We start from the raw sequence: 24,760 nt of genomic DNA, 5'->3' as shown, positions 1-24,760 counted from the left end.
CAGTTGATCTCGGCTGAGACACCGTTAGGCTGACCGGTGACCCCTGCTGGAAAATGTGTGCGCTTACAGTCTGGTGAGGGCAAGATTGGGCCCCGTTGTGACTTTTTCTTTCATGGTTGAATAGCACGGCGATACTCGACTGTAACTGGAGAGCTGGGGCCTTCAGGAGAGGAAGGGAGTGAACAGACGGGGGTGGGAGGGAGATTATTTTACAGTCGAATCACACGATGAATGGTTCTATCGACAAGGACCCCAAATTAAAGCACAGCACTCCTTCCAATACCTGTGGGAGTTTATAAGCGATGGGTTCACTTTAAGAATCAAGGCCTTTGATGCACTTTACACCAGATGGTACACAGGTGTTCTTTTGTTCTGCATTAAGAGTGTGATGCCTGTTTTAAAGGGACTGCGCCAAGATGTGGAGGCAGGCAAACAGCTTTATCTACCCACTTGGTTTGTTTTGTATAGAATTTCCCTCTCCGACTCTCAGGAATGAGTTTGTGGTTCAGGCTGCCCAGTGATACCGAGCGATTTCTGCCTGTGCGCACCCACAATCCCCTCTGCCGCTTGGCCTTTCGAGCCAAGTGCGATGTTTGCGTCTGTCTGTCTGTCTTTCGTAGAGACAGACTAATAAAACAAACTCCGCGGAGGCTGCCAGCTGTGGTGGGGATCTATTAGGGAAAAAAAAAACTTGCATTTATACAGAGCTTTTCACCACCTCAGGATGTCCCAAAGCGCTTCACAGCCAATGAAGTAGGGGGGCAGACAGGGACTGTCTTATTCGAAAGGTGGCGCCTCTGACAATGACTGAAGTGTCAGTCGAGATTATGCGTTCAAGTCTCTGGAGTGAGACTTGAACCCATGGTCTTCTGACTCAGAGGCAAAAGTGTTAACACTGAGCCACCTTTCCCTGATTATTTTATTCAATAGTTTACTCTCTGAATTCACCACTTTGATCCTGTTCTATCTGCTTACCTGTTATAGTAGGTACAGCACAGGAAGCGGCCATTTGGCCCATCGTGCCTGTACCAGCTCTTTGAAAGAGCTCTCCAATTAGTCGCACTCCCCTGATCTTTCCCCACAGCCCTGCACATATTTTCCTTTCGAGTGTTTATCCAATTCCCTTTTGAAAGTTACTATTGAATCTGCTTCCACCGCCCTTTCAGGCAGCGCATTCCAGATCATAACAGCTCGCTGCGTAAAAAAATGTTTCCTCATGTCGCCTCTGGTTCTTTTGCCAATCACCTTAAATCTGTATCCTCTGGTTACTGACCATCCTGCCACTGGAAATAGTTTCTCCCTATTTACTCTGTCAAATCTGTCCATGATTTTGAACACCTCTATCAAATCTCTCCTTAACCTTCTCTACTCTAAGGAGAACAACCCCAGCTTCTCCAGTCTCTCCACATAACTGAAGTCCCTCATCCCTGATACCATTCCAGTAAATCTCCTCTGCACCCTCTCCAAGGCCTTGACATCCTTCCTGAAGTGCGGTGCCCAGAATTGAACACAATACTCCAGCTGAGGCCTACCCAGTGTTTTATAAAGATGCAGTGTAATTTCCTTGCTTTTGTACCCGATGCTTCTATTAATAAAACCCAGGATCCCATATACTTTTTTAACAGCCTTCTCAAAGTCGTGCCACCTTCAAAGATTTGTGTACATATACCCCCAGGTCTCTCTGTTCCTGCAGCCCCTTTAAAATTGTACCATTTAGTCTTTATGGCCTCTCCTCATTCTTCCTACCAAAATGTATCACTTCACACTTCTCTGCGTTAAATTTCATCTGCCATTTGTCTGCCCGTTTCACCAGTCTATGTCCTCCTGAAGTCTGTTGCTATCCTCCATGTTGTTTACTACATTTCTGAGTTTCGTGTCATCTGCAAACTTTGAAATTATACCCTCTGTACTCACGTCCAGGTCATTATCTAAGGAAAACATGTAGGTCGCTGATGTAACAGCCCAACAAGACGTAACCATCCCAGAACACCCTTGAAGAGACATTATCAATATTACTGGACGTTACGATGGCCAGTCTGACGTGTATTGACGTGTATCCATTGCTTAAATCTCTTGTGTTTCTCTGTCCCCTTTTAGGCTGAATCTGTGAGGTACTTCCTGGATAACCTGGATCGGATTGGCCAGCTGGTGAGTGATGTCACCCTTTTGGTGTTAAATATTCAAATGAGCATCGACGACAGCTGAAATCGCCTAAAACTTTAGCCACTCGATGGCCAGTCTCTACGACACAATCTTTATTAAATAAATGTTTCAAACAAGCTTAACGGGCTACTACCCTTTTGAAATCAGGATTGCGGGGAGATAGGCCTCTCCCAGCATACAGATCGTGCAGCGCTATGGTTATTTTTTTTAAAACCTCTTTCCGTTCGTCTCTCCTCCTGAAGGTGCTGTGGCTCAGTGGGTAAACATTCTCGCCTCTGAGTCGGAAGGTTGTGGGTTCGAGCCCCACTCCAGAGACTTGAGCGCATAATCTAGACAACCCCCAGTGCAGTACCGAGGGAGTGCTGCACTGTCGGAGGTGCCGTCTTTTGGATGAGATGTTAAACCTGTCTGCCCCTCTCAGGTGGACGTAAATGATCCCATGGCACTATTTCGAAGACGAGCAGGGGGAGTTCTCCCCGGTGTCCTGGCCAATATTTATCCCTCAACCAACGTCACTAAAACAAATAGATTATCTGCTCATTATCACGTTGCTGTTTGTGGGATCTTGCTGTGCGCAAATTGGCTGCTACGTTTCCTACGTCACAACAGTGACTACACTTCAAAAGTACTTCATTGGCTGTAAAGCGCTGTGGGTCGTCCTGAGGTTGTGAAAGGCGCTATATAAATGCAAGTCTTTCTTTTTCCTTTTCATCTCCCTCCTTTTCCTTGTCCAGGCGGCCATTTTGTGGTGACCCTTGAGAGTGGGTGGGAGCGAGCTTGTGAACCCGGGGAGGCATCACAGCCACGGCCAATCCTCTTCTTTTCCAACTGGATAGCGATTAGGAACCGGGGAACTGAGGCCAGTTCTTCCCCCCCCCCCCCCCCCCCCCCCGCCAACCCAACCCTGACCCAGAGGTACTGAGGCTAACTCTGGCATCTCCACTGCAGTGCCTGTTGAGTTTTGCTAACTCGGCAAACACCCCGGGGGGTTTGAGGCTTGAACCTTCCTGGTCGGAACGGTCAAAGACAGAAGCCCTGTGTCGTGCCAAATGGACAGGAAACTATCCAGCTCTCCCCTGCGTGAGGAGGGCACTCGGGCCCGTGTCTGTCCTTCCCGCCCAAACCCCGGGGGGAAAGCGTTAGCCAGCGGACGGGCGGCAGGGAGATCTCGGGCAGCAGGTGGTCGCCGGCGGTCAGGTAAATGTGGTTAGGTGAGAGGGGTCGGGAGAGGGGAGGGATGCAGGGGGGCGGAGAAGGCCCCACAATGTCGTTGTGGGGCCTGGAGCAGCACTCCTCCTCCTTCTGGCCCACAGGGAAACCAAAAGAAAAAGAAATTAAATTTACTAACCTCCTCTGGCCCGGCTCCTGTTTGCTGCCACCTTGGCCTCTGGGTTAAAATTGCAGTCAGGCCCTGATGATGTCATCAGGATCCGATCTGCATATTTAAAGCAAGGCCCCACTACCTACTGGCAAGTGTCCTGCCCTCCTGCTGAAAGGGGAGGTTAAAATTACATCCCGGGGGAACGCAGAGATCTCGGAGGGTTGTAGGGCTAGAGGAGGTGACAGAGATAGGTTGGGGCGAGGCCATGGAGGGATTTGAACACGAGGATGAGAATTTTAAAGGTGGACCTTTAAATGGTTATTTTAAATTGCAGAGAAATTGCTAAGAAAAATATTGTTCCTGCTTACATGATTCGGGGGCTGACGGGCTGAGAACTGTTGGTTTTCTATTCAGTGCTGAGGAAATGACTCTTTCACAGTGTGTCAAAGCTTAGACTGCACCGTACAGTTAACAGGCGAAGAGAAGTTGTGGCTAACTGTGAAAAGTGAGCAAACGCCAAAAATATCTCGGGCCGTATGACTGCCCCAGCAGAGCATTGGGGACTGTGACAGGGGTGGGGTGTCCAGCCTGGCCCCAAAGTCTCGGGGTTTACACTGCTGTCTGCCAGAGGCCTGTGAACAACCCAGCTCTGTTACCGCAGGCCAGAATTCGGCAAAAACTCATTTACAGTGGCACCAGCAGGGTTGCCATCTCTGGTTGGACGTATTCCTGGAGGTTTCGTCACATGACCTCCCCCCTCCAACTGCCCCGCCCCCCCCTCACACACACTTCCGCCATTGGTCGCTTAACGGCACCACGGCCAATTGGAAAGCGACTCTTCGTTACCCAATTGGATGATTCTTGACTGTCCGTCAAACAGTCTTTTGTTTTATAACCAATAAACAAAAATTTTGAAAGAACATTTTTTTTCAATGCCCCTTGTGATTTTCTCCTGGGTTGTCCTGAACGGCCTGGCTCTAATTTTAAGGTTATGCCCCTTGTTCTGGACTCCCCCACCAGAGGAAATAGTTTCTCTCCATCTACCCTGTCAAATCCTTTAATCATCTTATAAACACCTCAACGAGGAAGGAGGCATTGCTGGACTTCATTCTAGGGAATGAGGCGGGCCAAGTGGAGTAAGTGTCAGTGGGGGAGCATTTAGGGAACAGCGATCATAGTATCATAAGGTTTAGAATAGTTATGGACAAGGCCACGGACCACTCTAAAGTTAAAAATACTCAATTGGAGGAGGGCCAATTTCAATGTGATGAGAACAGATCTGGCCCGGGTAAATTGCAATCAAAGATTGGTAGGCAAAATTGTAATTGAACAGTGGGCGGCCTTTAAAGAGGAGATGGTTCGGGTACAGTCGAGACACATTCCCACGAGGCAGAAAGATAGGGCAACTAAAGCCAGAGCTCCCTGGATGACAAAAGAGATAGTGAGTAAGATGAAACGGAAAAAAAGGGGCAAATGACAGATGTCAGGTTGATAACACGAGTGAGAACCAGGCAGAATATAGAAAGTTCAGAGGGGAAGTGAAAAAGGAAATAAGAGGGGCAAAGAGAGAGTATGAGAATAGACTGGCGGCCAACATAAAAGGGAATCCAAAAGTCTTTTGCAGGCATGTAAACAGTAAACGAGTAGTAAGAGGAGGGGTGGGATTGAATGGGACCATAAAGGAGATCTGCTCATGGAGGCAGAGGGCATGGCTGAGATACTAAATGATTACTTTGCATCTGTCTTTACCGAGGAAGAAGATGCTGCCAGAGTCTCAGTCAAGGAAGATATAGTTAAGATACTGGATGGGCTAAAAATTGATAAAGAGGAGGTACTAGAAAGGCTAGCTGTACTTAAAGTTGATAAGTCACTCGGTCCGGATGGGATGCATCCTAGGTTGCTGAGGGAAGTAAGGGTGGAAATTGCGGAGGTACTGGCCATAATCTTCCAAACAGAGGACTGGGGAATTGCAAATGTTGCACCCTTTTTCAAAAAAGGGTGTAAGGATAAACCCAGCAACTACAGGCCAGTCAGTTTAACCTCGGTGGTGGGGAAACTTTTAGAAACGATAATCCGGGACAGAATTAACAGTCATTTGGATGAGTGTGGATTGATTAGGGAAAGCCAGCACGGATTTGTTAAAGGAAAATCATGTTTAACTAACCTGATAGAGTTTTTTGACGAGGTAACAGAGAGGGTAGATGAGGGCAATGCAGATGATGTGGTGTACATGGACTTTCAAAAGGCGTTTGATAAAGTGCCGCAAGGTAGGCTTATTATCAAGATTGCGGCCCATGGGAAAGAGGGGGCAGTAGCAACATGGAAACAGAATTGGCTAAGTGACAGGAAACGGAGAGTAGTGGTGAACGGTTGTTTTTCAGACTCGAGGGAGGTGTACAGTGGTGTTCCCCAGGGGTCGGTGCTGGGACCACTGCTTTTCTTGATATATTAATGACTTGGGCTTGGGTGTACAGCGCACAATTTCAAAATTTGCAGATGACACAAAACTTGGAAGGGTGGTAAACAGTGAGGAGGATAGTGATAGACGTCAAGAGGATAAAGACAAGCTGGTGACATGGGCGGACACGTGGCAGATGAAATTTAACACAGAAAAATGCAAAGTGATACATTTCGGTCGGAAGAACAAGGAGAGGCAATATAAACTAGAGGGCACAACTCTAAAAGGGGTGCAGGAACAGAGAGATCTGGGGGTTTATGTGCACAAATCATTGAAGTGGGTACGGCAGGTTGAGAAAGTGGTTAAAAAAACATAAGGGATCCTGGGCTTTATAAATAAAGGCATAGAATACAAAAGTACGGAAGTAATGATGAACCTTTATAAAACACTGGTTCGGCCAAAACTGGAGTATTGTGTCCAGTTCTGGGCACCGCACTTTAGGAAAGATGTGAAGGCCTTAGAGAGGGTGCAGAAAAGATTTACTAGACTGATTCCAGGGATGAGGGACTTTAGTTACGTGGATAGACTGGAGAAGCTGGGGTTGTTCTCGCAATCTTCTCTGTTCCAAGGAGGAGATTTGATAGAGGTATTCAAAATCATGAAGGGTCCAGACAGAGTAGATAGAGAGAAAATGTTCCCATTGGTGGAAGGGTCAAGAACCAGAGGACATAGATTTAAGGTGATTGGCAAAAGAACCAAAGATGACATGAGGAAAAACTTTTTTACGCAGCGAGTGATTAGGATTGGGAATGTCCTGGGGGTGGTGGAGGCAGATTCAATCATGGCCTTCAAAGGGGAACTGGATAAGTACTTGAAAGGAAAAAATTTGCAGAGCTGCGGGGGGAGTGGGACTAGCTGGATTGCTCTTGCATAGAGCCGGCGCGGACTCGATGGGCCGAATGGCCACCTTCCGTGTTGTCACCTTTCTATGAATTAGATCACCCCCTAATCTTCGATACTCAAGGCAATAGAAGCCTAGTCTGTGCAACCTGTCCTCATAATTTAACCCTTTTAGCACCGGTATCATTCTGGCGAATCTGCGCTCCATCCCCTCCAAGGCCAATATATCCTGCCTGAGGTGCGGTGCCCAGAACTGAGCGCAGTATCTCCAGAAGGGGTCTAACCGAAGCTCTGTACAGCTTCCATCCCTTTGCATTCCAGCCCTCTTGAGATAAAGGCCGACATTCCATTAGCCGTTTTAAAATGATTGTTTTTTGTACCTATCCACTAGCTTTTAGTGGTGAGTGCTTTTAGAGTTGTGGCCAAAGTAGCATTTTATCAAACAGGCTCTTCAAATTTCACAAGAACAGGTGCGCTCGTCTGACGCGAGGGCAGTGACCGTGTTACCAGCTCCCAGTTCCCAGCCCAGTCAGGTCCAGGGTCGTGCTGTTGCAGTTCACCATTTCTGCCAGTAGGAGGCGCTCGATGCTGTGTGACTCCTGTCCTGCCGCACTGCCCAGTCCTTCCACATGTAACTCGACGGGAGGGCGATTATCCGCTAACCCCACAGAGGGCGCCTCTGTTTGCAAAGGCTGCCCTCGCAGATATAGACGCACACCGCAGAGTGACTAATGCTGAATCTACTGCAAGACGTGCCCCCGCTATAAGTATAAGGAGGACTTGCTGCAATTCTCTAGGGCTCTGGTGAGACCACACCTGGAGTACAGTGTTCAGTTTTGGTCTCCTTACCTAAGGAAGGATATACTTGCCTTAGAGGCGGTGCAACAAAGGTTCACTAGATTGATTCCTGGGATGAGAGGGTTGTCCTATGAGAAAAGATTGAGTAGAATGGGCCTATACTCCCTGGAGTTTAGAAGAATGAGAGGTGATCTCATTGAAATGTATAAAGTTCTTCAAGGACTTGATGGGGTAGATGCTGAGAGGCTGTTTCCCCTGGTTGGAGAGTGTAGAACTAGGGGGCATAGTCTCAGGATAAAGGGATCGACCATTTAGGACTGAGATGAGGAGGCATTTCTTCGCTCAGAGGGTTGTGAATCTTTGGAATTCTCTACCCCAGAGGGCTGTGGCTGCTGAGCCGTCGAGTATATTCAAGACTGAGATCGATAGATTTTTGGACACTAAGGGAATCAAGGGATATGGAGATCAGGTGGGAAAGTGGAGTTGAGATGGAAGATCAGTCATGATCTTATTGAATGGCGGAGCAGGCTCGAGGGGCCGTATGGCCTACTCCTGCTCCTATATGGTCTTATGTTCAAGTGTGCGGTAACCATGCCTGTCTATGTAGTGTACATTGGGTTACTTTGGCTTGGTGTGGGTTTCAGTCAGATCAATCGAGCACAAAGTCAGTCCTCCCTCTCTCCTAAATTCTGTCTCAGTGACTCAAACTCTGCACCACTCTGTCTCTCGCACTCTGTCCCAGTCTCAGTGTCTCAAACTCCATGCTTCTCAGTGTAAATGTCACTCGTACCGTGTCTCTCCATCTCTATATCTCTCACCCTCGGTACCTTTCCACCACTGGAAACAGTTTGTCTTTATTTACTCTTATCTAAACCCTTCATGATTTTGAACTCCTCGATCAAATAATCTGACCATCAATTTATCGCATCTTCTCTCCCATTCATTTCAAACCTGGTGACATCCTGCCCAATGAGGCTTAGATCTTCTCTCTGTGTTTCTTTTCCTCAGGCTGATCACAAGTGTCTTGATTTTTTTTTTCCAGAATTACCTCCCGACCAAACAGGATGTCCTTCTGGCCCGGAGGGCGACCAAGGGCATCGTTGAGTATGACTTTATCATCAAGGGAATCCCCTTCAAAATGATGGATGTGGGCGGGCAACGCTCACAGCGGCAAAAATGGTTCCTGTGCTTCGAAGGCATCACCTCCATCCTCTTCATGGTGTCTTCCAGCGAGTTTGACCAGGTCCTGATGGAGGACCGTCGGACGAACCGCCTGGTCGAGTCGATGAACATCTTCGAGACGATCGTGAACAACAAGCTCTTCGCCCGGGTCTCCATCATCCTCTTCCTGAACAAGACGGACCTCCTGGAAGCCAAGGTGAAAACCGTCAGCATCAGGAAACACTTCCCCGACTTTGAGGGCCAGCCGCACAAGTTGGAGGACGTTCAGAGGTATCTCCTGACCTGCTTCAACCGTAAGCGGCGGGACCGAAGCCGGCCCCTCTTTCACCATTTCACCACCGCCATCGATACGGAGAACATCCGCTTTGTCTTCCACGCTGTGAAGGACACGGTCCTTCAGGAGAACCTCAACGACATAATGCTGCAATGAGACGAGAGGCTGTGCACCCTCTTGCGTACCAAGGTCGCTGGGACGGGACGGGACGCTTTCTCCATACTTGTTGAGGCAAAATGACAATGTGTGAAGGAAAAGCAAGGGGAAAAGAAACTAATATTTAATATTTAAGTGGCTCACTCTCCTACGTTCAGAGTCGGACGTACGTCAAAAATTCAGATTGATTTCACCATCCCTCCTTCTGTCTGGTCCTGGTGAATTTATGTTCTCCTTTCGATTTTTTCTCCCATCACTTCCTGACTCATTCCGGGACATGCTTCCAAGGCATCAGCTGCACTCCATCCAGTAAATGGCCGTTCTTGACGTGTGAACCTGGACAGTGGTTGTCAGTAGACTATTTGAACCAAGGAGAGCATCACAGCCAAGCACAATTTGACCCGCATCTGACTTCCACACGCCTGCACTTTCTAGTGAGGAGTTACTAGATCGCGACGAGGACCAGGAACCCTGGCAGATTATTTTTCCTTTTTCCCCCCACCTCCACCTTTCTCGACTATAGCATCTCAGCTAACTGAGAGTTGACCAGGATTGGACGCGGGCCATTCTGGCTCGCTATTGGTCAACTCTGTTAAAGGGTCGGTGCACTTACCAACTGAGCCATTTGGGGACAGGTGGGGGGAGGGGCTTGAGTCTCGTGCTGTTTTTCGTATTCATTGTTTGAAGAAAAATATTCAAAGAAAAGTCTTAAGAAAGAGATGGAAAAGTGTATCGCTGATGCTAATTCTTTGCAACTATTTATGAGAGGGATCCTGATAAGTGGGATTTGCTGTTTGGGTCATTCCCTCTTTTATCGTTGCTGTATGTTGTTCCCCCCCCCTCTCAGCCTCCGGGCCCCACAATGCTCTCACCCGTCCGACTTCAGCTGGGAGGATGGCACGAACGGGCAAACATTGGCTTCTGTCACACCCGTCATCAGTGGCACCGCCAAGGAAGGGGCACTTGGCCCTAATTTCTCACTGAGCTGGTACGAGAATCACCGTTGGGGGTTCTCCACTTGCAAGGACAGTGCACGTGAGCCCACATTTGATTGCCAGTGCGCATAAAGCTCAAATAAATGCAGCAGAAACCGTTGTACATCTATTGAGGTTCTCGGGCCAGCAGTCAAGACTAGTAGGTTGTTGTTCCTCTTTCAGCCTTGCCACAAGGGCTTTCATTGATGGCTTTCAACATTGGAAGCCACTTTTTTAGCCATTGGACCTATAAAATCTCACCCTGGTGGCTGTCTTGCTCCTTCCTGGTGTTTCCCCCTAGGAGCATGGCTGACCGGGAGTTTGTGAAACAAGCCAATGGTGGAAAGTGTAATGATAACGCTGGCTAAGAGTGACGTGACCTCAATGGGCCTTGCAGCCTTCTCAAAGGTTAGTCAACTAACCAGTTCATTAACTAGTTGACATGCAACTAACCTGGGAAGCAGGATCACTCCAGGCCTTCTGAGATCTCTCATGGTCTGCAAATGCTCCAGCATTACTGTCATCAATCCTGACATTGTGGTGATGTTGTCAACACAATAATCAGCTGTGAGTATGCACAAAACATGGAGAATGGTGGACAGCTGGGAGAGAGTTACAGTCTGCAATCTAATCGAGGGGTTCGGATGGTTTATATAAAGAGTAAATGGATACCCAGGAATGAGTTGCAGGCCGGAGTCTAATTTAGGGGTTCAGATGGTTTATATATGGAATAAATGGATACCCAGGAATGAGTTACAGGCCGGAGTCTAATTGAGGGGTTCAGATGGTTTATATATGGAATAAATGGATACCCAGGAATGAGTTACATGCCGGAGTCTAATAGAGGGGGTTCAGATGGTTTATATATAGAGTAAATGGATACCCAGGAGTGAGTTACAGGCCGGAGTCTAATCGAGGGGGTTCAGATGGTTGTGCTCTGTTGTTAGCAGGTGACCCCATTCAGACGAGAGGATTACTGCTCATCGTGTCAACACTGTCCGTCACAACACGAAATAGTCAGCAACTGACCACTGGAAATTCTCAGCCCCCCCCTTACATTCCACACCAGGATTTTCAGAGCGATTATTCCTTTTTGTAATTTGACAGCAAGTTATTGACGGAGAAGGATTTGATTTGTGTAATATTTCAGGAAGCTCCTGTCAAAGAGGTTGGAACATTTCACAATGGAAGGAGTTGAAAAGCCTCAATTATGACGGTGGTCGGGATCAGTGCTGTTAGTTTCTTAACCAGCATTGACGTTTGGCCACATCTAAAAAGCAACCGTTTCTGACAGTAGCAGCGGACTCCGACACTTGACCGTGACAGGGAGCTCCGCGACGGAGAGACTCCCATGACAGAGAGCCCCGTTACAGGGAACTCCGAGACGGAAAGCCCGAGGGCTCTTCTTTCAAGGGAGTTCTTGAAAATTATCCCAGCACTTTACTTTCATGATACACGGGGGGAAATATATACGATTTAAACGGTGGCAGGTTTCGAGCATCTGAAAGTATTTACTGTTGGAATATGTCCACCAGAGGTCAATAGAGAACACGGAAAGGCAAGTGTGAGTGTGAGAGGGACTGAGAGAGAGAGATGGAGCAAAGTGAGTGAAAGAGAAAACAGCAGAGAAGTAAGGGAAAGACAGAAGGAGGATGGGTTTAAAAAGAAGTGTGAGAGCAAAGAAAGAGAGATTGAAAAGCAGAAAGTAATAGAGATTGAGAAAGGAATTATTCACAGAGCAGGACAATGAAAAGTGAGAGATAAAGGAGGTAAAAGTGGAGGGGAAAAAAAAGGGAACGAGCAAATCCTTTCAACCTACCTTCATTCTGAGATCAACATCCCAAATTTTAATGTACACGTCTCATTATTTAGCTTACCGGTACATTTTATACCGAGCAGAATAAGTGAAGAGTTTGTGAGCTTCCAGTGGACTAAGGCAAGCACTGAATCTCCAGCGGACTTGTCTGCGTTCCTCACTTGGCTGAGTCTTCCCCCTCCTGGGTTCTGGAGGATGGAGAGAGCGTGCGAGTGAAGAGAAGAACGGCCTTCAAGCCGTGCTCGCTTACATCAAGAGCTTTAGCCTTCGATGCATTTGAAGGGGGCCTTCAGCTTCCCAATTGAGCACCTCTTAGAAAAGGCAAAGCATAAAAATACCTGCTATAAACGTTTACGGCTGAATGGTGTAAAGTAGAATTAGAAAAATGCAAGAAGAACATTTAACTCTAGTATCCCTGGAATATGCAACAGCATCTTGTATTACACAGTTTGTGGCTGCAATGCTACTGAAGTATTCTGCAGGTAAAGGACTGGTGTTTATCCTTGTGTTTATGGCTAATCATTATTGATGCCAGACATTTTGTCAAAGTGTTAAAAAAAAAAACAATAAATAAAACACCGCTCTAAACGTTTAAATGCGTTTTGTGGTCTGTGCCAGACTAGTCAATCACAAATGTTTCGTTTCTCTGATAGTGCATCAGGCCAAACCAATGAATTCCCCAGCTCTCCGAAAAAGTTGTATTGAGTACCTGATGGCTGGATCCCCCCCCCCAATGTATGGGTTGCCAACTCTGGTTGGACATAGCCCCGAAGGTTTCATCACATATCCTCCCGCCTCCCGCTGTCCCGCCTCCACACTCCCGCCATTGGTCGACCAACATGTCCATCCTCGTGGCGCCCGTCAATTGGAAAAGCGAATAGACTCTTCATTGTCCGATTGGGTGATTCTTGACTGTCAGTCTATCAGTCTATTTTCTGGTATAACTAGTAAACAGAAGTATTCAAAGACAATTCTGAAAGGACACAATTTTTTTATTGCCCCCCTATGATTTTTCTCCCGAGTGTTGCTCCCAGCAGTGTCCTGGAGATTAGTCTTTAATTCCTGGAGACTCCAGGCCAATCCTGGAGGGTTGGCAACTGTCCTGTTGCCTGCGGCTTAAAAATTGAGTGGCGTGGTACTTTTCTCCGCCTCTAGCGGAGGTGCCGTCTATCGGATGAGACGTTAAACCAAGGCCCTGTCTGTCCCCTCGATGTAAAAGATCCCATGGCACTATTTCGAAGAAGAACAGGGGAGATCTCCCCTGTGTCCTGGCCAACATTTATCCCTCAAACCAACATCATTAAAACAGATTTACTGGTTATTTATCTCAGTGGGATCTTGCTATGCCTAAATTGGCCGTGTTTCCCTACATTACAACGGTGACTACACTGCAAGAGTACTTAATTGGCTGTAAAGCGCTTTGGGACATCCTGAGGCCATAAAAGACGGTATATAAATGCAAGTCTTTCTTTGATGGCATCCATCGCGCCCGTAAGTAGACTTCACGGCCGGGCACAGCGCACCCACTGCCCGCAGGAGTCGGTGGGGGACCCGTCCCAATCTCCGTGGTTGCCCCTCATTTGCATGCAACGTGCTCGCCAATTAGGAGGCAGGAAATCGGGATAGCTCAAAGAGGAGGTGTATTTTGTTGCGGCCAAAGCGGGAACACTGTGGGGCCGAAGGAAGATGTTTAGGGGCAGGAAGAGTTCCAGCAGGGCATGGGGTTTTCAGATACAGCTGTGGAGATACTGGTGGGGCAAGTTCATGAGAGGAGGGAGGTCCACCTCCCAAAGGATGGGCTGCGAGTGCCAAGACAACTTGGCGAGTGGGCAGGGCAAGAGGTGGTATTTGTGAATGTAAGCGGTCTTTTATCCAGGGCCTGATGAAGTGCGGAAAGAAATTTAATGATCTCAACAGGAGTGCCAAGGTAAGACAACCCTAAACATCTCTCATACATTCTTCACAGCTCTGCCTTTTCCTCTGCATGGTTGATCTTTCCCATCCCCACTTCCTATGGTTGTCCATCAGTCAGGAGGGAGATCTCGAGCACCTCCCTTCAGTTTGAATTCACTCCTTGTGCAGAAGCTGCTACTGCCTTTATAACTATTTAGCTGCCTTGGTCACAGTGCTGCCTTCCTGTCCTCAGGCGTGCTATGATAAGCTGGCTGATACATTGGTGAGCTTTGAAAACCCTTGCCCGAGGCACATATTTACCTATTTAAAATCTTGCATGAGTGGTTAGGATCTGGAATGCGCTGCCCGAGGGGATGGTGGAGGCAGGTTCAATCATGGCCTTCAAAAGGGAACTGGATAAGTACTTAAAAGGAAAAAAATTTGCAGGGCTACAGGGAAAGGGCGGGGGAGTGGGACTAGCTGGATTGCTCTTGCATTGAGCTGGCGCAGACTCGATGGGCCGAATGGCCTCCTTCCGCGCCGTAACCTTTCCATGATTCTGAGAAGCAGGCACACAACAGGAGGGAGACAAACAGCACGGGAGGAGGTCCTGAAACTCGCCACGCACCTGCCTCTGTGGAAGAGGCTGCCATGGGAAGACACACTGCAGTCAGCACTGGAAATGACAAAGCTGTTGGCCATTTGCAGGAGGGTTTGTCGGCATCGTCTCTACCTCTTCTTTCTACTTAACTCTTTTGGTCATGCTCCCACTAACCCTTAGCACGTGACATCCCAGTGTGACGCAGATCTACCACTATGTCCTAATCCCATCCCTCTCTCCTTTTTCTCAGACAAGCCGGAGACTCGGATGATGATGATGATGATGGTGGTGAGACTCGGATGATGATGATGATGGTGGTGGTGAGACTCGGATGATGATGATGATGGTGGTGGTGAGACTCGGATGATGATGGTGGTGAGACTCGGATGATGATGATGATGATGGTGAGACTCGGATGATGATGATGGTGAGACTCGGATGATGATGATGATGATGGTGAGACTCGGATGATGATGATGGTGAGACTCGGATGATGATGATGAGACTCGGACGACGATGATGATGATGATGATGGTGAGACTCGGACGACGATGATGATGATGATGATGGTGAGACTCGGACGATGATGATGATGGTGATGGTGAGACTCGGACGATGATGATGATGATGGTGCTAGACGTGCAGGCAATGAAATCCTTGGTGATGGTTCATTGTCGTTTCTTCTTACCCGCACAGAAATCAACATTCCATGTAACTTAAGGAAAGATTTGCAGGGTTATGGGGAAAGAGTCAGGAAGTGGGACTAATTGGATAGCTCTTTCAAAGAGCCGGCACAGGCACGAACAGTTGAATGTCCTCCTTCTGTGCTGTATGATACTATGATTCCATGTAACTTTTGAGGGGACTGCATTAGGGGACTGCATTGGGAGATTCACTGAGCACATTTGAGCAGGAGCTGCTGGGGGCAGCAAGGAAGGCGAAGAGAAGAACTAACTAGAGGGCCAGCCCACGTCCTAGCTCTCACTGTCCCTTAGTGTACGTGTCTCTCTCTCACTGTCCCTTGGTGTGTGTATGTCTCTCACTGTCCCTTAGTGTCTCTCACTCTCACTGGCCCTTAGTGTGTCTCACTCTCTGACACTTGGTGTGTGTGTCTCTTTCACTGTCCCTTGGTGTGTCTCTCTCTTTCACTGTCCCTCGGTGTGGGTGTGTCTCTCTCTTTCACTGTCCCTTGGTGTGTGTCTCTCTCTCTCACTGTCCCTCGGTGTGGGTGTGTCTCTCTCTTTCACTGTCCCTCGGTGTGGGTGTGTCTCTCTCTTTCACTGTCCCTCGGTGTGTGTCTCTCTTTCACTGTCCCTCGGTGTGTGTGTCTCTCTCTTTCACTGTCCCTCGGTGTGTGTGTGTCTCTCTTTCACTGTCCCTCGGTGTGTGTGTGTGTCTCTCTTTCACTGTCCCTCGGTGTGTGTGTGTCTCTCTTTCACTGTCCCTCGGTGTGTGTGTGTCTCTCTTTCACTGTCCCTCGGTGTGTGTGTCTCTCTCACTGTCCCTCGGTGTGGGTGTCTCTCTCTCTCTCACTGTCCCTCGGTGTGTGTGTCTCTCTCACTGTCCCTCGGTGTGTGTGTCTCTCTCTTTCACTGTCCCTCGGTGTGTGTGTCTCTCTCTTTCACTGTCCCTCGGTGTGTGTGTGTCTCTCTCTTTCACTGTCCCTCGGTGTGTGTCTCTCTCTTTCACTGTCCCTCGGTGTGTGAGTCTCTCTCTTTCACTGTCCCTCGGTGTGTCTCTCTTTCACTGTTTCTCTCTCACTCTCATTCTCTTGATTGCCTCTTTTCACTCATTATTCCAGTATTACTCTCTTACTATCTCTCCCACTCTCCTTGATTCCCTCTCTATGTCTCTATCTCGCCCTCATTCTATGTCTTTCTCTCTCTCTCTCTCTCACACCCGCACATCACTGAATTTGTTCCCTGCTCACCTGCCATCTGTAGACTTTGGAAACAATGCAGGAGCTGCTCAATAGAGGAGGGGGGCACACCCTCTCTCAGAGGCTCCGATCGCTTTCAGCTTAACACAGAGATCCTTTCAGCAGCAAGAAATTCAGCCATGCAGCTCAAACAATGCCCGGCTGAAACAGGAGCCAGCCCCCATTGGTGTGCTAAATCCCTGCAGAGCAGTGACTCACAAAGGCTGGGCTTGCAGGCCGCAGCTTGCTTTGTGCTTGCTTGTAGAATGGACAATGAGGTACACTCAAAAAAAAAAAGCACTGTGGCTTTCTACAGGAAGGACAGGTGGATTTAGATTTTAAACCAAACAGAAAAAAAAAAGGTTTTCTGTGGTCCCTCTAGTTCCAATTAAATTAATTTTCTTGCTAAAGTGGATTGTCTCCACTGCATCATACACTGAGTAAAGGGGATACGTTTCCTAGTGTGTGTTACTGACTGTATGAAGTTGACTTTAAGCAACAAACTTTTAGTGTTTCCTTCTCTTTGCTGCATTTTTCGCCTCTATTTTCTTCCACTTCTCCCATCTCTCCTGAAGGTGCTGACTCCATGTCGAGTTGTGGTTCTAAGGGTGCTGGTTCCCCTCCTGCACTTCGACCAAACGACTGTTCCTTCCATGGGGGCATCACAGTCAAGCCCGTTCCTCATCCCAATATCCGCACACATGCATTCTCCAGTGGGAATCACTGGATAACCGTCAGGAGAGGGAATCCTGGTTGATATTTCACCCTCCAGCTCAAGGCTGCCAAACCAATTGTAGCACCTCAATGACTGTTCTGACATCTCATGTGACCATTGTAGCATCTCAATGTCTATTGTAGCACCTCAGTGTCTATTGTAGCACCTCAGTGACCACTGTAGCACCTCAATGACCACTGTAGCACCTCAATGACCATTGTAGCACCTCAATGACCATTGTAGCACCTCAATGACCATTGTAGCACCTCAATGACCATTGTAGCACCTCAATGTCTATTGTAGCACCTCAATGACCATTGTAGCACCTCAATGACCATTGTAGCATCTCAATGTCTATTGTAGCACCTCAGTGTCTATTGTAGCACCTCAATGTCTATTGTAGCACCTCAATGTCTATTGTAGCACCTCAATGTCTATTGTAGCACCTCAATGTCTATTGTAGCACCTCAGTGACCACTGTAGCACCTCAGTGACCACTGTAGCACCTCAGTGACCACTGTAGCACCTCAGTGACCACTGTAGCACCTCAATGACCATTGTAGCACCTCAATGTCTATTGTAGCACCTCAATGTCTATTGTAGCACCTCAATGTCTATTGTAGCACCTCAGTGTCTATTGTAGCACCTCAGTGTCTATTGTAGCACCTCAGTGACCACTGTAGCACCTCAGTGACCACTGTAGCACCTCAGTGACCACTGTAGCACCTCAGTGACCACTGTAGCACCTCAGTGACCACTGTAGCACCTCAGTGACCACTGTAGCACCTCAGTGACCACTGTAGCACCGTAATGACCACTGTAGCACCTCAGTGACCACTGTAGCACCTCAGTGACCATTGTAGCACCATAATGACCAATGTAGCATCTCACTGACTGTTTCCAGTTGGGATTAGCTAACTCACACAGACCTGGGACCTTCCTTGTCTGTATGGATCACACTGTTCAGTATGTTTTCCAACTGAGCCAAAGTGCCATTTTCAGGTCGTTAGTGAATATTCTACACTCAATTATATGGTGCAAAGGCAGAGAACAGTTTTCTAACTGGTTAGTCATGAAGCAAGATGCGATTTGCTGACAGGAATCGAATGCAAGCCAATAAAACAGCAGATCCGGATTTGGTGACAAAGTGGTTGCCAGTGCCTACCAGGTGTGACAAATCGTGGAAGTTGGTCACAAAACTAATCAGCAGATTCTGTTTGCAGCAGCTATTAGTCAGGTGTTGGAACATTCCAGAATTAGTTGATCTCAATGAGATTTGTTGTTAAATCTTCCAAATACTTGCAAACAAAGACATTTTTTTCCTACTTTGTCAATTAGGTTCAATATCATCAGCAAGGAACTCATTATCTCATGATAAAGCAAGACAGTGCTATTCCCTTTAACATTGTTTATTTAGCCTTGCAGAAGGGTTTTGACAAAGTGCCACAAGAAAGACTTTTGAGGTTACAGGAATCCAGTGGGATTGGATAAGAAGCTGGTTAAAATATAGGAAACAGAGAGTATCAGTGAAGGGGTGTAATGATTGACTGTGGGTCGGTGTAGAGGTGGACTCCCCCACTGGAGTCAGTGCTTGTACCCCTGTTGTTTCTAATCTACATTAATGAGCTGGTCGTCATCATCATCATCATCATCGTCTTCACCCATCATCCACCATCCACCATCATCCATCATCCACTAATACAGCGATTCTAATGTAGTAAAATATCACAAGGCACTTAACATCTGGGTGATGGAGCGGATATGGGGTCAAAAGCTCAGCTCAGGGTCAAATAAGACGCCAAGGTTGCAAATGGTCTGGTTCAGCGTCAGACAGTGGCCAGGGAGAGGGATGGGGTCGATGGAACGTAGATTGTGGAGGGGACCGAAGACAATGGCTTCGATCTTCCCAACATTTAATTGGAGGAAATTTCTGCTCATCCGACACTGGATGTCGGACAAGCAGGGTGGCAAATCAGAAGCAGCGGAGGGGTCGAGAGAGGTGGTGGTGTGGTAGAGCTGGGCGTCGTCAGCGTTCATGTGGAACCTGACAAATGTAATTGTAAGCTTGGCAAACTTGCAGATTCTCAACGTCGTCTCTACGTCCCTGACGTAGTTCTTCTACTTCCGAGATGGTTGGTCTCCACGCCCCAGATCCTTCCTTCTTATTTCGAATCTTATCTCTTCAAGCTGTGCCGTCTCTCTCCCTTTGGTTTAGGCTTGCTCGCCTAGTCCGTGTCTTCTCCTCATTGGCTCTGTCGCAAGGACTGAGGTAGCATTACCTCATTACTCCTTTTCTAAATAAGGACTTGTGTCTTATCGCATCTCCTTTGTCTTTCACAAAACTTAGCTAATTCAAACCGGTTCCAGCCAGCTCAGGCCAGCGACTGAACTCAGGTTACTTCAGTTCAAAAGTTGCTTTTGCGTGTGTGTCAGCAATTTGGAATAAACTCAGTAGTTTCTGCAGTCCCTGGCCAACAAGATGATTCTAATATAAGGAGATCGGTAGAGGCAAAGGATTTAGATCGTCCATGCGTCTGGACAGACAAATAGCAAACAAAGTGCTCCATGTTGGTCCAAAAATGTGGGGCCTAAGTATACAATGAATGGAATTGAAGTAGCAAGGGGCCCAGTGGTGATGGGGGTTGTGTACGTTTCAATCTCTAGACAACACATGGAAACAATACACAGCGCGAATTGAGTGCTGGGATACATGGACAGAACGATACAATGCAAGTTTCCACAGGTTAAGAAAGGGTTTACAACCCACTGGCCAGGCCACGTTTGGAAAACTGGTCACCACGTCAGTAAATCCTGGAGAGGGGGGCAGAGAAGAACTGCAAGACCGATCCCAAGCAAGGGTTGCCAACCCTCCAGGATTGTCCTGGAGTCTCCAGGAATTGAAGATTAATCTCCAGGACACTGCTGCGAGCAACATCCCAGGAGAAAAATCATAGATAGGGGCATTAAACAAAATGATATTTTTCTTTTCATTTTCTTTGAGCACTTTTGTTATAAAAATATAGGAGTTGCGGAGGGGGGAGTTGGGACTGACAGTCAAAATTCATCCAATTGAGTCACGAAGAGTCCGTTCGCTTTCCAATTGGCTGTGGGAAGTCAGAGCGCGTGAGGATGCAAGTGTTGGTTGACCAATGGCAGGAGCATGGGGGCGAGGCAATGGGAGATGGGCCGTCATGTAATGAAACCTCCAGGAACACATCCAACCAGAGTTGGCAACCCTGATCCCAAGTGTGAAGGGGATGAACTTCCCACCAGGGGCAGATGGCAGGATTGGATTTGAGAGTCTTGATTTTGGGAAGGAGGGCAGAGGTTTCCTGGTTGGGTCTGCAGAAGCACTCCCGGTCCCACAAGGGAGAGACACAAACGTGTCTTTTTCGGACACTTCTGAGGCCTGATCCCCTTGCAACCTGGTTCAGCCTGGCGGGAAACCCACAGCAGCTTCTCCGTTCAGGCCTGAGTTAAAATTGCAGTCGGATCCCGATGACGTTAAAATTGACCCCCCCCCCCCCCACCCCCCCCCGCCCCAGGAGTCAGCAACAGCCTCACTGCTACAATGAGAGAGTTGATATTGTGAGGCCTCCTATTTTAGGCTTCAACACCCAGAAAGTTTAACTGTAACGTGGCAGGTGAATAACAAGTCAGTACCTGCAGCTGAGTGACAGTCTTCAGGCCCGAGGCTAAGTGGATTTTACAACTAATATTCCATTTTCCCTGCCTTTTGCTTACAAGGCTGGTTTTAAATTGGATTGATTTGGTGAGGCTGAATTGGCCTGGCTGTCTTTGAAGAGTGCTGCAGATGTTCATTATTGAAATGTTTGAAAGCCCAGAGCAGTGTCACAGTGTGCTCAGTGTAACGGTGTGATCATTGTAATGGTGTGCTCAGTGTCACAGTGTGTTTAGTGTCACGGTGTGCTCAGTGTTCTATAGACTCTGGAACAGTTCCTACAGATTGGAGGGTGGCAAATGTAACCCCACTATTTAAAAAAGGAGGGAGAGAAAAAACAGGGAATTACAGACCAGTTAGCCTAACATCTGTAATGGGGAAAATGCCAGAGTCTATTATAAAAGATGTGATAACAGAACACTTGGAGGGCATTAACGGGATTGGACAAAGTCAGCATGGGTTTATGAAAGGGAAATCATGCTAAACAAATCTACTGGAGTTTTTTGAGGATGTAACTAGTAGAATAGATAGGGGAGAACCAGTGGATGTGGTGTATTTGGATTTTCAGAAGGCTTTTGATAAGGTCCCACACAAGAGGTTAGTGTGCAAAATTAAAGCACATGGGATTGGGGGGAATATACTGGCATGGATTGAGAATTGGTTGACAGACAGGAAACAGGGAGTAGGAATAAACGGGTCTTTTTCCGGGTGGCAGGCAGTGACTAGTGGGGTACCGCAGGGATCAGTGCTTGGGCCCCAGCTATTCACAATATATATCAATGATTTGGGTGAGGGAACTAAATGTAACATTTCCAAGTTTGCAGACGACACAAATCTGGGATGGAATGTGAGCTGTGAGGAGGATGCAAAGAGGCTCCAATGTGATTTAGACAATTTTGGGTGAGTGGGCAAGAACATGGCAGATGCAGTATAACGTGGATAAATGTGAGGTTATCCACTTTGGTTTTAAAAACAGAAAAGCAGATTATTATCTGAATGATGATAGATTGGGAAAAGGGGAGATGCAACGAGACCTGGGTGCCCTCGTACACCAGTCGCTGAAAGCGAGCATTCAGGTGCAGCAAGCAGTTAGGAAGGTGAATGGTATGTTGGCCTTCATTGCAAGAGGATTTGAGTACAGGAGCAAGGATGTCTTACTGCAGTTATACAGGGCCTCGGTGAGACCACATCAGGAGTATTGTGTGCAGTTTTGGTCTCCTTATCTGAGGAAGGATGTCCTTGCCATGGAGGGAGTGCAACAAAGGTTTACCAGGCTGATTCCTGGGATGGCAGGACTGACGTATGAGGAGAGATTGGGTCGACTAGGCCTATATTCACTAGAGTTTAGAAGAATGAGAGGTGATCTCATCGAAACATATAAAATTCTAACAGGACTAGACAGACTAGATGCAGGAGGGATGTTCCCGATGGCTGGGGAGTCCAGAACCAGGGGTCACAGTCTCAGGATACGGGGTATGCCATTTAGAACCGAGATGAGGAGAAATTTCTTCACTCAGAGGGTAGTGAACCTGTGGAATTCTCTACCACAGAAGGCAGTGGAGGCCAAGTCATTAGATGTATTCAAGAAGGAGATAGATATATTTCTTAATGCTAAAGCAATCAAGGGATATGGGGAAAAAGCGGGAACAGGGTACTGAGTTAGACGATCAGCCATGATCATTTTGAATGGCAGAACAGGCCTGAAGGGCCGAATGGCCTACTCTTGCTCCTATTTTCAATGTTTTCTATGTTCAGTGTCACAGTGTGTTCTAGTGTCACGGTGTGTTCTAGTGTCACGGTGTGTTCTAGTGTCACGGTGTGTTCTAGTGTCACGGTGTGTTCTAGTGTCACGGTGTGTTCTAGTGTCACGGTGTGCTCAGTGTCTCTGTCACGGTGTGCTCAGTGTCTCTGTCACGGTGTGCTCAGTGTCTCTGTCACGGTGTGCTCAGTGTCTCTGTCACGGTGTGCTCAGTGTCTCTGTCACGGTGTGCTCAGTGTCTCTGTCACGGTGTGCTCAGTGTCTCTGTCACGGTGTGCTCAGTGTCTCTGTCACGGTGTGCTCAGTGTCTCTGTCACGGTGTGCTCAGTGTCTCTGTCACGGTGTGCTCAGTGTCTCTGTCACGGTGTGCTCAGTGTCACGGTGTGCTCAGTGTCACGGTGTGCTCAGTGTCACGGTGTGCTCAGTGTCACGGTGTGCTCAGTGTCACGGTGTGCTCAGTGTCTCAGTGTGCTCAGTGTCTCTGTCACGGTGTGCTCAGTGTCACGGTGTGCTCAGTGTCACGGTGTGCTCAGTGTCACGGTGTGCTCAGTGTCACGGTGTGCTCAGTGTCACGGTGTGCTCAGTGTCACGGTGTGCTCAGTGTCACGGTGTGCTCAGTGTCACGGTGTGCTCAGTGTCTCAGTGTGCTCAGTGTCTCTGTCACGGTGTGCTCAGTGTCTCAGTGTCACGGTGTGCTCAGTGTCTCAGTGTCACGGTGTGCTCAGTGTCTCAGTGTCACGGTGTGCTCAGTGTCTCAGTGTCTCAGTGTCACGGTGTGCTCAGTGTCTCAGTGTCACGGTGTGCTCAGTGTCTCAGTGTCACGGTGTGCTCAGTGTCTCAGTGTCACGGTGTGCTCAGTGTCTCAGTGTCACGGTGTGCTCAGTGTCTCAGTGTCACGGTGTGCTCAGTGTCTCAGTGTCACGGTGTGCTCAGTGTCTCAGTGTCACGGTGTGCTCAGTGTCTCAGTGTCACGGTGTGCTCAGTGTCTCAGTGTCACGGTGTGCTCAGTGTCTCAGTGTCACGGTGTGCTCAGTGTCTCAGTGTCACGGTGTGCTCAGTGTCTCAGTGTCACGGTGTGCTCAGTGTCTCAGTGTCACGGTGTGCTCAGTGTCTCAGTGTCACGGTGTGCTCAGTGTCTCAGTGTCACGGTGTGCTCAGTGTCTCAGTGTCACGGTGTGCTCAGTGTCTCAGTGTCACGGTGTGCTCAGTGTCTCAGTGTCACGGTGTGCTCAGTGTCTCAGTGTCACGGTGTGCTCAGTGTCTCAGTGTCACGGTGTGCTCAGTGTCTCAGTGTCACGGTGTGCTCAGTGTCTCAGTGTCACGGTGTGTTCTAGTGTCACGGTGTGTTCTAGTGTCACGGTGTGTTCTAGTGTCACGGTGTGCTCAGTGTCACGGTGTGCTCAGTGTCACGGTGTGCTCAGTGTCACGGTGTGTTCTAGTGTCACGGTGTGTTCTAGTGTCACGGTGTGTTCTAGTGTCACGGTGTGCTCAGTGTCACAGTTAAAATGTCCCAAGGCACTTCACAGGAGCGATTATCAGACAAAATTTGACACTGAGCCAGATAAGGAGATACTAGGACAGGTGACCAAAAGTTTAGTCAAAGAGGTAGTTTTTAAGGAGCGACTTAAAGGAGCAGAGAAGTAGAGAGATGGAAGGATTTAGAGAGAGCTTAAGGCCTAGGCAGCTGAAGGCACAGCCGCCAATGGTGGAGCGAAGAAAATTGGCGATGCGCAAGAGGCCAGAATTGGAGGAGCGCAGAGCTCTCGGAGGGTTGTAATTGCTGCAGGAGGTTACAGAGATGGGAGGGGCGAGACCGTGGAGGGATTTGAATACAGTCTGAGGCAGTTGATTTCTCACAAACTGTTGAAATGTCACGATTCTTGAATCGCCTGGTTTAACAACGCTCTCTCTAAAGCATCTGTGCGGAACGTACACGAAGCATTGAGGGAGCAGGGCTGAGGCAGGCTGTGCACATGAATAATCAAGGAGATATCTTCAGCACATTTCCCATGTCGTGTTGACTGACGGGACATCTCACCAAGTTCCTCCAGTGGTCTAACTACAAACGTAAGCAATGGGGCTACAGGTTGGCATATCTCGTCAACTAGCATCTAACCCCTCCCCCCACCCCCCCCCAAAAAGAGAGGAAATCGTCATAATATCGGATTGGGTGTGGCACCCATCACACAACTTCTGCCCGCCAATCCTCC

At 48.1% G+C, this 24,760-nt stretch overlaps 1 protein-coding gene across 1 annotated transcript in view; it reads left to right on the top strand.

Annotated features, from left to right (window-relative positions):
* Nucleotides 1–12,578, top strand: part of LOC137305672 (guanine nucleotide-binding protein subunit alpha-12-like) — a 39,649-nt gene extending 27,071 nt beyond the window's left edge. Inside the window, exons 2-3 of the mRNA XM_067974575.1 lie at nt 2,098–2,148; nt 8,623–12,578. Of these exons, the coding sequence (XP_067830676.1) occupies nt 2,098–2,148; nt 8,623–9,192 (621 nt within the window). The 3' untranslated portion in view covers nt 9,193–12,578. The remainder of the gene's footprint in view (nt 1–2,097; nt 2,149–8,622) is intronic.
* Nucleotides 12,579–24,760: the final 12,182 nt, after the last annotated feature.

The sequence above is a fragment of the Heptranchias perlo genome, chromosome 40, assembly GCF_035084215.1.
Source record: "Heptranchias perlo isolate sHepPer1 chromosome 40, sHepPer1.hap1, whole genome shotgun sequence".
NCBI classification, from domain to species: domain Eukaryota; kingdom Metazoa; phylum Chordata; class Chondrichthyes; order Hexanchiformes; family Hexanchidae; genus Heptranchias; species Heptranchias perlo.
This window is presented reverse-complemented; position numbering and strand designations above follow the sequence as displayed.